This window comes from Mytilus edulis, chromosome 4 (genome assembly GCF_963676685.1).
Source record: "Mytilus edulis chromosome 4, xbMytEdul2.2, whole genome shotgun sequence".
Lineage (NCBI taxonomy): Eukaryota > Metazoa > Mollusca > Bivalvia > Mytilida > Mytilidae > Mytilus > Mytilus edulis.
In genome coordinates, this window is record NC_092347.1 from 32,181,539 (window position 1) to 32,195,347 (window position 13,809).

The following is a 13,809-nucleotide window of genomic DNA, read 5'->3' on the forward strand; positions in this document are numbered from 1 at the left end:
ACCACAAATTTAAAGTTTGTATATATAAGAAAGTAAGAAAATTTTCATTATTATTATAAGAGTAATGTGTAATTACAGTTTAACATAAAACAAACAAGTTACAAAACAAATTAAATACATCGGACCCATGGAGTCTATTATTCACTTTCAAAATCATAAAACCTATTTCTTGTATCACAGGTTTTCAAAAAAAAATAATGAAAAAGTTGTGATAAATTAAAAATAAATAATTAAAATGAGAAAAAGAAAAAAAAATCTCATTTTTACTTTCTCTTTTTTTACGCCCCATTTATGGTCATTATGTTTTCTGGCCTGTGCATCCATTCGTCTGTCCACTTCAGGTTAAAGTTTTTGGATGAGGTAGTTTTTGATGAAATTGAACTTCAATCAACTTGAAACTTTGTACACATGTTCCCTATGATAGGTTCTTTCTAATGGTAATGTCAAATTAGAGATTTTTCTCCATTTTCATGGTTCACTGAATATAGAAAATTATAGTGTGGATGGGGCATACATTAATTGGTGACACATTCTTGTTTAATCTGAGAAAATATTTACATGTATTATGCTAAATGATATTTTGATGTGGAAACACAATGTTAATTCCTCTACTATCATTTATTAACTATGATAATTTGTGTTTCAGGGATGGCATGCAGTGGGTGATCCCATTCCATTAGAGGATGACTTTGGGATGTCATTACTGACATACTATGCACCATACCTGACACGTATTACAGCACTAATGAAACATAATCAACACTTTAAGATGAATGCATTAAGTGATAAATATGGTGTTGCTTATCTCAGATATCTTGCAGAGGTAAATAGAATAGAAAAGTCATATATTTGTTAAGGGGCCAGCTGAAGGACGCCTCCTGGTGCAGGAGTTTCTCGCTGCATTGAAGACCTATTGGTGACCTTCTGCTGTTGTCTGTTCTATGGTCGGGTTATTGTCTCTTTGACACATTCCATTTTCAATTTTATAGCATTAAAAACACTGAATAATTTATTAATATTATAGAAACAATAGCATCCAATTGCATGTGCTTTATCCACAGGCACTTGTTTTCTATCCATGGCAAGATCTACTATCCCAATATATAGGGATAGTAGATCTTGCCATGGATAGAAAACAAGTGCCTGTTGCTTTATCTGATATTTTATATCTATACCCAGTGCTGTATAAAGTTGGTGAAATACAGGGATGAGACATTTCCATCTTACTTTTGTATGTATATAGAAAAGAAGATGTGGTATGATTGCCAATGAGACAACTATCCACAAAAGACCAAAACGACACAGACATTAACAACTTTAGGTCACCGTACGGCCTTCAACAATGAGCAAAGCCCATACCGCATAGTCAGCTATAAACGGCCCTGATAAGACAATGTAAAACAATTCAAACGGCCTTATTTATGTAAAAAAAAATGACTGTTTGTAAGCCTTTTGGTAGATTTTTTTTAGTAAATTAAATCTTGTTTCTGAACTACTTGGCAGATTCTTCTTCTCCTAGGTGAGGAACCGAATTCAAATTTGAATGTTTGAGGTCCTGCAAAAACTAACGCAATGTCGGACAACACAGAAAGTTTTCTCTTGGCTATTTACAGGATAAAATGTTCTCTTTATATATACAATTAAAACTATATACAGGATGTTACTGTCTAAATTTTAGCAGAGCATGCCTTCAGGGCAGCTCTGAATCCATCAACTGTGTCAGCTGATGTTGCTGATGTTGGCAGTTGGTTCCATTCTCTAATGGCCTTGGAAAAAATTATTTGTCCGAAGGCGTCTGTTGTGGCCCTTTCTTGGAAGAAGCAGTAATTACCTCTGGTCCGGCTATCGTTTGGCGTCAGATATTGGTGCCTATCTATATCTATTAGATATTGTTGGATTTTGAACAGCATGCATAGCCTATTTTGTTTCCTGCGGTCTTCAAGATTTTTTTGAAAGTTTCATTAAATCTTTTTTTATCCCATGTACTTCTGCACTTTTAAAATATTTATGACTACACAGGTATGGTTTTTGTGTATAGAGTGTTTAGTTTCCATGACATTTGATATAAAATCTTATCTTTTTAAATCATACAGTAGAATGTAGGACAGATTGTGAAAATGTTAAATAAAATTTGTTGACATGCAAAATTTGAACCTTTTTTCCTTCTTGTAGTCCTCAGCTGTAGAATTATCAGAATGTAAAACTGAGTACTGGAAGCTGAGGGAAAAAGTTATGAATATGGATACAGAACAGCAAATGGGTGGCCTTTCAAGGTAAATCTGTTTTTCCTTATCTCTACAGAAAAAGGAAACCAGTAGTAAAATGTTCATTCTCTATTGACTTTATCAACACAGTTCAGGAATTCTACCTAAAACAATTAAAAACTTTGGATTAAATGTTGCCAGAGTATGTCTGTAAGAGGCCTGCGTGAGCCGACCGGCAAGCAGGAGACATTCGTCATTTAAGCGCGAGTCCCCTGCTCAAAACTGGAGGGTTGGCAGGTATGATGCCTTTGACCTTATTTACACGCACCAGTGGTCATATATTCTGGGGGTATTTTTTGGCAAGAGAGAATGTCAGCAATAACTTCATACATTTATTACTTAGTGATTGTTGTATCTGGGTGTATCACCACAAGACATTAAGGCATTTCATGACCAACATACATTCTATCTTTTGACCTATATAAAAATAAGAAGATGTGGTATACACTTTTTGTATTTGACAATCAGATGCAAAGTACCATAAAATGCCAAGTTCCATGCATACTGCATACTACCATGTTTGACATATGACTTTATCATAATTTATTGCTATTGATAGTTGAGGGGGGATAGGAGGGGTCCTGATCCCGAAATCCCAGGCTTAAAAACACTAAATCCCCAGGTCCCGAAATTAAATACAGTAAATCCCGAAATCCCGAAATCCGTAAAAAGAATTCACGGATCCCGAAAGGGTCAATCCCGAAATCCTGAGCTTAAAAACAGCTGATCCCGAAGTCCCGATAAAGGTCCTATCCCCCCTCATAGTTCATGTAGTTGTTGTTTGTATTTTTTTTCTAACTGCGATGTTAACAGTTTGTTAGACTGAAAGGGCAGGTACTAAACAATATTTTAATACTAAGATGTGGCCATCTTTGAAAATCTTAAAAAATGTATGTTCTTTGAAGTCATTCTTATTGCCATCAAAAATTGTTCTCATTTGAAATAACTACAAAACAACAAAATAACATATTTTTCCAGATGTCGTCTGCCAAGTGGCAAAACAATATGGTTGTGTCAAGGTCACATATCAAAGATGAAGGTTACTGTGTTGACCAAAGAAATGATAGCACATGACAAGACCACTACTGGTGTTATTGGTGTGGATCATATGGTGGAATCTCTGAGAGAGATGGATCCACTCAAAATGAATATTGCATTCAAATCTTCCAAAAAGGCCAAGAGAAATAGAACAGGTATATACTACTTTATTGTAATACCACAAAAGATACCTTTTTTTTTTTATAAAGTTTTACATAAGTCCAAATTTCCTGTTGGTCACATTTTAAGTTGTAGTCTACAGTAGAGTATAGATCATATTCATATATTTTTATGAGCTCTTAACAATGTAAGTAAAGTTTATATGACTTCAATGTTCTCTCAATCAGTTCAAAATTGAAATAAGTTTTGATCTGATTCAAATCGAATCTTTCACTTTGCTCTATTAGATTTGTTTGTCTCTCATCTGCAAACATCTCATAATGGGTCCTTTTCAGTGACTCTTTAGCTTTCATTGGAAAGTTTTTGTATTTTTTAACATGTATAAAACTTTCATCTAAATCCTTATGATAAAGTATTTGATACAAAAAAGAGTTGACATTACCAACAAGAAATTTTTGCTTCATTATATATCTTAATGTCATACATTATCTTCGTAAAGAACAACTTGTCACATGCACTTGTTGAAATCTTTGAACTTGTGTAATGTTAGGAATTACATTGTACATTTATATTTACCTACCTTTGAATATTTTCTTACCTTTAACAGCACCCAAAGATGCCAAAGAACAAGTGAATATTCAGAAAAAACAGTCCTTGTTGAGACAAAAGTCTTTGATTAATGATGAACTACTAGCTGAATATAAGGAAAGGATGAACAAGGCTGAGGACAAAGAAAAACAAACAAAAGTCTCTACACCTAGACAGGCTGATTCTAGTGAATCTAAAACTTTACCTTCTGTCAAGGAGGAGAAAAAGAATGCTGATTCAGCAGCAGATAAAAGTCAGGACGAAGAAGGTCCATCTACTTCAGGTACAGATGCAAATAGTCAAAAGACAAAACAAGCCTTGCAATCAACCTCTGCTGGGGGCAAATCTACTCAGAATTCTCAGGTTACAGGTCCAGAGACCAAAAGACCACTGTCAGATAGTAAGACCAGCCAGGTAGCAAAGGTTGACAAAGAACCTCAAACATTAGGGAAAATGGGGAGAAGTAAAAGCAAGGCTTGTTCAGTTATGTAACTGTAGAACTATAGATGTTTAATGATTGGTCGCAGTATTAGTTGTATTTTTAATGACTTATTTAATTGAGAAAAAATGGACTGATAGATACTAGATGTATAAATAGTGACATAAGCTTGTTATTCAATGCTGTATGACATGTAATGAATAAAAGGGGAATGAATGACCTTCCTTTGTCTTAGATACAGAGAGAACTAATGGAGAGTCACATCAAAGATTGCTATCAGTCTTAATTTATTTAAAAGAGGGGAAGGGGTACGAAGTTTAAAATTTTTATCTTATGGAGGTACTATGTGTACTTTTTAAAGATAGCTTAAACAATGGTTATGTTACTGGAAAATTAATGGTTACAAACATTAACTAAATGAGGAAAGTTTTGCTTTATTATGGAGATTCTTTTTAATTAAAAAGAGTAGACACTATAGTACATCATTTACAAATAGATGTAGTTCATTATTTTAAGTGCTATTTCATGTGACTACTGCAAGATGAGTACATTTTTATATCGCATATGTCAAAGTAACAAAATAAAACTGAAAAGAAAATAAATGAACTTGTTGTACTGCATTAAAAGGTGAATAGAAAGCTCCAAGTCAACCATTTTGTTTGACATGCCATATATGGATACTTATTTCTACTAAATATATAATGCCTTGATTACATTAAATCAAGTAAGTTATAATTTAGAATTTGCACTATGTAGTTATGAAGATTTATATGTTTATTGTTATATTGTTGATTATACTGTATAATTATGTAAATTTAATTTATTATTTATACAATTATATTTATTTGATGACTGAGTTATTGAGTATTTTTGTACACTTATTGTTGTGCCTTTGACTTAAGTCGAAAAAGCAAGACATAGTGATCCTACATTCCGTTGTTGGCATCGGCAGCGGCCACAATTTCCACTCTGTGGTTAAAGTTGTTATATAACTTTCTTAAACTATCCTGGATTTCTACCAAACTTGGACAGAAGCTTGTTTATGATCATAAGATAGTATACAGAAGTAAGTTTTGTAAAAATAACAGTCTATTTTTTCTGTATTTTACTTATAAATGGACTTAGTTTTTCTGCCGGGAAACATCACATTCATTCTGTGGTTAAAGTTTAAACAATTTTAATAACTTTCTTATGCTATTTTGGATTTGTACCAAACTTGTTTATGATCAAAAGCAAGTATCTAGACGTAAATTTTGTAAAAAATTTTGGACCTGTGTATCTGTATTTTACTTATAAATGGACCAGAGGTGGATTTAGGGGAAATCCCTTTTGTGAAAAAAATTTGGTTAATTATATTGGGAATCACTGAAGCGTGACGGGAGCAGGCTCCGTCTTAGGCAGCCAGTGGGCCCCCGCTTATGAAAATGTCTAGATCCGCCACTGTTAACATTAAATACAGTCTGCAGTTAAAAGTTTTTAAAATATTTATTAGACTCATAAACTATCCTGGATTTTTACCAAACTTGGACAGAAGCATCTTACAACCAAAAGATGGTATCAAAAGGAATATTTTTATTAATGTTTTCCTCATTTTTGTTGAGCCTGGGATTAGGAGCAAAAGTAGGTGAGAAACTGTGTTCCTCGGAGCCCTTACAAATTTTTTTATTTTCATATCTGTGATATTTGTAATTGTTTTACCTCTCCTGGTTGATGGGCCAATATGAGTAATTTAACCATCACTTTGTGTCCATTGTTATGCTACTTCCCACTTGAATCTTGTTTAATAAGGATGTGACCCAATTGAACCTGTCTTTTTAGGTGTAATTTGGTATGGAAAAGTATAGCAACCAAAGCCATTTCTTGATTGTGATAAACCAAATGTAATTTTATCTGAATCTAACAATCTTAATCTATTCATCAATTTTTAGATTTCGAGTTTTATTAACAATTCCATATATTGCGCTGTTGTCATACATTTGTAGCAATGATGCCACATACTGGTAAGCACCAATATACCTGCTGAATAACTGTTGAAATCTCCCTCTCAGAAAAATACTTTCAAAATAAATTCCATACAAATCAGAATAATTTATTAAAGCGGTTTATGAACAAAATTCAATTTTGTTTCAACAAAGCCTGGCTGCCAAAGGTAACTGTGGATACTATATAAGGGTACATTGTATGATTTGGAAATATCAATTTCTTTGGTAAATCCCAACCAAAGTGTTCATTTTGTGCATCCATGTATAAATGAATGAAACACCTGAATGAAATATATATGTTTTTATTAGCTTTCATCAGGTGGTGAAATATCCAAGGGAGGGATACAGGATACTTTAATTCTCTGATGGTTTTTTTAATGTTATTTTTTTAATAGTTATTTATATTTTTGTTGACTGTAAAATTGGTCATATTTAGAAAATATTTAGATCTGCAATCAGTCCTTCAGACAATCTCTTTAGTTTTGAGACTTAGCAGTCAATTGTCAGGTGCACAACTCGGAACAATTGTCTCATACTGTATTAAACCTGTGTGTGCCAAGAAAGACAATGATATTTTTTGTCATGTTTTTTATTATTGCAAAAATTGCAATTTGTTGGATTTTGAAAAATAAAAACTCACAATTAAAAGTTTTATGGCATTATATGACTTTTTACGCAACATTTCCCGAAATCACAATTAGTTAATCTTAAGTTTTTGTACCTTGATCGACAATCACAATAATTAACACATGATAAATGCACACACACATTGCTAAATTTATATAAGAAGAATATTGTATTAGAGTCATTTGTTTCTATAGGTAGATTCTCAGAGTAATAAAGCATAAAGTATAATGTGCATATAATTATTCATATAGATAAGAAAATGATATTTTAAAATTTTTATTGATCTTGCATAAAAACAGAAATTACTTGCACAACATCTCTTAGAATATTCCTTGGACTGACAGAAATTGTATTTTTTTAACAGATCTAATTGCCATATTTAAGACTTTATCCCTTTTCCTTGAAAAAAGATTATTTGTTTAGTGAAAATGGATCATAAATGATCAAAGCACTCAAAATAAAATATTATGAGATTTCCTGATACAATAGAATTTGTTATTCCTATGGAATATATTATTTACAACCAATAGGATTTTTTATATATATTTTACATGGTTACTGATTCAATCTTATTGATTGAATTTTTGTTTTATAAATTATTTATATCTGTTCTACATTTCTATATGTGCCTATTTGATAAGTCTTGTCATATTGTCTTTCAGGGGTTTTACATTCCATAAATACACTTTGTATTGTTGACATAAAAAAATGTTGCCTTGATTATATTTAAATTTTAAATAATAACAATCGTTCTTTAATTGTCCCTTGATGAATTAAGAAATTATAAAAAAAGTAAGGTTTCAACTCCTTTAGGCAAGGTTGACTAACGATGGATTTGGCTGTTTTCCTAGTCATGTTTTGGTCCGAGAATGTATAAGATATGAAACAGTTGAAGAACTATATGACCAAAAAGGACCTTAAAATAAAAATAAAAAAACAATCTAAGGTCAACTATCTGTTGGATTTGGCTTTTTACATGATATAAAGGGAAATTAATCTTCCGTCCATGCTTGATTTTTGCGTAGTAGCCTAATTGAATTCCACTTTTTTCTATTTATTATATACAACAGTTATTTTATTGTACCATCAGGGATTTTATTTTCTGATTCATTATGTGTTTGTTAGGTTTATGTATTTTATAGAAATAAATAAATAAAATAACACCAAAGGTCTATATTTTTTATGCATATTGTTCGAAATGTGAATTAATGGAATGTTTTATAGAATTTTGGATGAAGATAGAAATATAGAAATTAAAAGATGTAGTTTGATTACCAATGAGACAACTACCCACTAATGGACAAATGATGTGGATGTAAGGAACTCTAGGTGGTCAAACATGCTGAGGTTCCTTCTTTGGGGAGTTAATGTAATCACGTTATCACAAAGTTATTTACACTATAATAAAATAATCATTCATTTTATTTTTAAACAAGATAATCAAATAATCAAAAATACAGTCCTAGATTATCAAATATACAAATAATCAAAAATACAGTCCTAGATTATCAAATAATCATCAAGTTATCACATAATTAAAATCCCTATGAGGAGGCTCCATACTATATAGAAAGCTAAAACAGGCCTAGATATATAAAATTTAGAATGGAAATGGGGAATGTGTCAAAGAGACAACAACCCGACCATAGAGCAGACAACAGCAGAAGGTCACCAACAGGTCTTCAATGCAACAAGAAATTCTCGCACTCAGAGGCGTTCTTCAGCTGGCCCCTAAACAAATATATACTGGTTCAGTGATAATAAACACCATACTGAACTCCAAATTGTACACAAAAAACTAAAAGTTAAAATAATACAAGACTAACAAAGGTCAGAGGCTCCTGACTTGGGACAGGCGCAAAAATGCGGCGGGGTTAAACATGTTTGTGAGATCTCAACCCTCCCCCTATACCTCTAGCCAATGCAGAAAAGTAAACGCATAACAATACGCACATTAAAATTCAGTTCAAGAGAAGTCCGAGTCTGATGTCAGAAGATGTAACCAAAGAAAATAAACAAAATGACAATAATACATAAATAACATCAGACTACTAGCAGTTAACTCACATGCCAGCTCCGGACTTCAATTAAACTGATTGAAAAAATATGTCTTCATTATATGAATATCAGGCACAATCCTCCCCGTGAGGGGTTTAGTATCATACCATCATAACATATATGAGAAGAACATAACCCGTGTCATGCCAACAACTGGTTTATTAATAATAAATGTGTTTAGTTCCGATGCATAGACCTTATAAGTGAATCAATATTAACGCCAAAATATGCAATCTTTAATGACCTGACAACAGTATTGTAACTATATCCCTTCTTAATTAGTCTATTTAAAGGTTTTGTTAGCTTCTGAGGTGAATACTGACATTTTTGAGCTTCATAAAAAATATTTCCATAAAATATTGGATGTGAAATACCTGAACGTATAAGAAGTCTGCATGTTGAGCTATATTTACGAATGATGTCCTTATACCGATGATAAAGTTTAGTAAATGTTTTGACTAGTTTGTGATATCGAAAACCCTGGTGTAATGATTTTTCAGTAATACATATTTCTCTCGTTAAAATCTAAAACATTGTTACATACACGAGCGAATCATACAAGTTGAGATATATAAACACCGTTATATGGTGACAAGGGAACGTCACCATCTAAAAATGGATATGTTTGACAAAAATATGAAACATTATTCAATTATTCAACCAAGAGCATTGTTCATAAGAAAATAAGCAAACACATATTTTTGATTGTATTGTTGTTCTTGTTTCTGTTCTGTTCCTCAATCTTGTGACATACCATCTAAAACAAAAAGATAAAATTATAGTTTCCTTTAATACTCAGGTTTGACCTTTTAATACGGTTTGAAGGTCATTTGCAGATGCCATTACATTGCATTTGACTAAGTACTGCTAATAATATAGATATCCTTCAAGGCCTGAGCTGTTACCTTGAGAAATGTTGCCTTAAATTCACTTAACAAACAAATGAACATGAACACTCAGTTTTATCCTCAAATGTAATCTTTTTATGCCCCACCTACGATAGTAGAGGGGCATTATGTTTTCTGGTCTGTGCCTCCGTTCGTCCGTCCGGTTAAAGTTTTTGGTCGAGGTAGTTTTTGATGAAGCTGAAGTCCAATCAACTTGAAACTTATTACACATGTTCCCCATGATATAATCTTTCTAATTTTAATACCTAATTATAGTTTTTACCCCAATTTCATGGTCCACTGAACATAGAAATTGATAGTGCAAAATTCAGGTTAAAGTTTTTGGTCAAGGTAGTTTTTGATTAAGTTAAAGTTACATCAACTTGAAACTTAGTACACATGTTCCCTATGATATGATCTTTCTAATTTTAATTCCAAATTAAAGTTTTGACCCCAATTTCACGGTCCACTGAACATAGAAATGATAATGGGAGTGAGGCATCCGTGTACTATGGACACATTCTTGTTTAAAATGAATCACTACTAATAACACAAGAGTGCACATGCTGAAATGTATCCCCTTCTTTACTAACCATTGATATTATGTTGATAGTCCTAAATAGAAAGTTTTACTACAACTATTACATAAACTTAACGTTTGGTTTATATAACCTTGACCTCATTTTCTTGGATCATTTAAAAAAAAAAGATGTGTTATGATTGCCAACGAGACAACTATCCACAAAAGACCAAAATGACACATTGTTCACCTTACAATCATTCAATACACTAAATATAGTTGACCTATTGCTCATAATTTCTAAGACTGAACAACCTTGACCAAGAAAACTAAACATTGACAAATGAGGTCAAGGTCAGATGGAGCATGCCAGGCATCCATGTACAGCTTATAATCCTTCCATGCAACAAATATAGTTGACCTTTTGCATATGGTTTAAGAAAAACAGACCAAAACACAAAAACTAAACACTTAGCAATGAACCTTAAAAATGAGGTAAAGGTTAAATAAAACCTGGATGACTGACATGAACACCATAAAATAGGGATGAAAGATACCATAGGGACAGTCAACTCATAAATCGAAAATAAGCTGACAACGCCATGGCTAAAAATGAAAACGATCAAACAGACAAACAATAGGGCACATGACACAACGATAGAAAACCAAAGAATGAACAACACGAACCCCACCAAAAACTAGCGGTCCTACTAAAAAGCGCCCGGGAGCGCCCGAGAGCGCCCGGGAAAAGAAAAAGCGCCCGGGGAAGGAAAATTAGCGCCCGGGAGAATGAAATAATAATATTATATAACAATAATTTTTTTCCAAAAAAAAAATCATTGCTTGTTTTGTCCTTAATATAAATTGGGATATGTACAATGCTACATCTAAAGTGCCGGTTCTGGCACTTTTGCATTTTAGATATCAAAATTGTATATACATAAGTAAATAAATATAAATGAGAGTATATAGAAGAATCCTGAACGATATTGTCCTCGATCAAAAATTATATTTTTTTACTTAAAAATAATCAGTGCCTGAGGTCTAATATTTTAGCAACTGCATGGTGAACACATTTTTTATGCAGATGCTTATAAAGATATATGATATCTTTTTATAAAACTACAACTGTTTTAATGGCAATGATTATAAGGGTTTTAATGCTTAGTTTTAAATTTAAACAAACTCCTGCTTTTTACCGCCTTGTTTTAACTGCGGTACATGTATAGTACTGCTTTATTTGCTGATTTATTATGTGTAACTCTTTTAATATTGATTAGATTGATATTTATCTGTGAAATTTAAGTTTTGTTTACATTTTTCATTTTGATATCGTTTTTGAAAAACATGTCTTTTGATGTCTTACATTTTATAAATCTTCAGCATAAACTGTGATCCATTACTATCTGTCTTTCGAAATAGTAGGCCTATTCATAAATTATTGTTAAAATTGAAACATTTATACTTGTTTTTGTGTTTTATTAAAAATGTCTATTATCTTAATTTACAAATTACTTGTCTAAAATTTAAAAAAATCAATGTGCATAACTGACTTATTTCATCGCCGGACACAAAGTTGTCTCATGCCAATAAAATATCTATATAATTTCCCTTGGCGCTAATTTTCTTCCCCGGGCGCTATTTTTCTTCCCCGGGCGCTTTTTCTTTTCCCCGGGCGCTTTTTTTCCTTCCCCGGGCGCTTTTTCTTTTCCCCGGGCGCTTTTTCTTCACCCGGGCGCTCCCGGGCGCATTTTAGTAGGACCCAAAACTAGGGGTGATCTCAGGTGCTCCCAAAGGGTAAGCAGACCCTGCTCCACATGTAGCACACGTCGTGTTGCTTATGTGATAAAAAAAAATCCGGTAAATAATCTAATTCGGAAGGTCACGTTCATGAAAGGGAAGGGGATTGTAGTTACGACGTAAGGAACATATCCGATATCATTTGTGAAACGGTTATTCTATAACGGTCAACCAACTCGTGATGGCGTCCGTAAAATTTATGAAGGGATGATTTCAACTTCCCCATTTGGAACTCTTGGTTTAATAGCTTCCTTGTGAGCAGCAACCCTCTAACTAGAAAATTATGATAGGAAATGCAAGCACGGGAATATCGTATCAATTGGGAGATATATACCCCGTATGCAGGTGCTTATCTTTCTTCCTACGAAGTTCCTGCATGAAGTCAGCCTCATAATAATAAAGAAACAAGTCGGCAAGTAGAGGGGCACAATTTGTTCCCATTGGAACGCCGACAGTCTGTTGAAAAACACGTTCTCCGAACGTAACAAATATGTTGTCCATCAAGAAATCAAGCATCTTGATAATATCAGTTTCAGATAATATTTTGTTTGAATCAGAGTGATCCTTTACAAAGTAGGATATATCCCTCCCTATTACAAGATACTTGTATCAACGTTGGCCATTCTTTTTTAGGAAGCAAAGCTATACCAGCTCTTTCAATTTGTCTTTTAGTTCATAAAGTATTCCCATACACCAAATATTGTTGACCTATTGCATATAGCTATATTTATATATATAGTTTATGCGTTTTGGTCCGTTTTTCTTAAACCATAAGCAATAGGTCAACTATAGGTGGAATCTGACCTTGACCTTATTTTCATATACTATAGTATTAGAAAAAAGCCCCAAACTTAACTTTGACCACTGAACCATTAAAATAAGGTCAAGGTCAGATGACACCTGCCAGTTGGACATGTACACCTTACAATCATTCCATGCACCATACATAGTACACCTATTGCATACAGTATAAGAAAAAAGGATCAAAACACTTAAAAAAAACTATAACCACTGAACCATGAAAATGTGGTCAGGATCAGATGACACCTGCCAGTTGGACATGACGATATACACCCGACAATCCTTCCATACATCAAATATAATAGATCCATTGCTTATAGTATCTCAGATATGTATTTGACCGCAAAACTTATTATAATAACCTTGTTCACTGATCCATGAAATGAGGTCGAGGTAAAGTGAAAAATGTCTGACAGTCATGAGGACCTGGCAAGGCGCGCGAGTATGGGATGATTTTAAGGGTTACCTATCTGTCAGGGTTTGTCTGACCATTAATCATTTTAATTATGCAATTAGAAGGCAAAGCCTTTATTTAAGTGTGAAACTTTACGCCAAAAGGAATGATTTCAGCTACCAATAGTGAACTTTCTTTTGCTATGAAGAAACATTCCAGCAGCACATGCATATAGAGTATATTTACCAGTTAATAAGATATCACAGAGGTTGCATTTTCTATCATTTGATA

At 33.0% G+C, this 13,809-nt stretch overlaps 1 protein-coding gene across 1 annotated transcript in view; it reads left to right on the forward strand.

The window, feature by feature from the left end:
- The window catches only part of LOC139519466 (uncharacterized), an 84,996-nt gene extending 79,664 nt beyond the window's left edge, over positions 1 to 5,332 (forward strand). The window contains exons 57-60 of the mRNA XM_071311570.1: positions 647 to 823; positions 2,173 to 2,273; positions 3,243 to 3,457; positions 4,030 to 5,332. Coding sequence (XP_071167671.1) covers positions 647 to 823; positions 2,173 to 2,273; positions 3,243 to 3,457; positions 4,030 to 4,502 — 966 coding nt within the window. The 3' untranslated portion in view covers positions 4,503 to 5,332. The remainder of the gene's footprint in view (positions 1 to 646; positions 824 to 2,172; positions 2,274 to 3,242; positions 3,458 to 4,029) is intronic.
- The last annotated feature ends 8,477 nt before the right edge of the window (positions 5,333 to 13,809 follow it).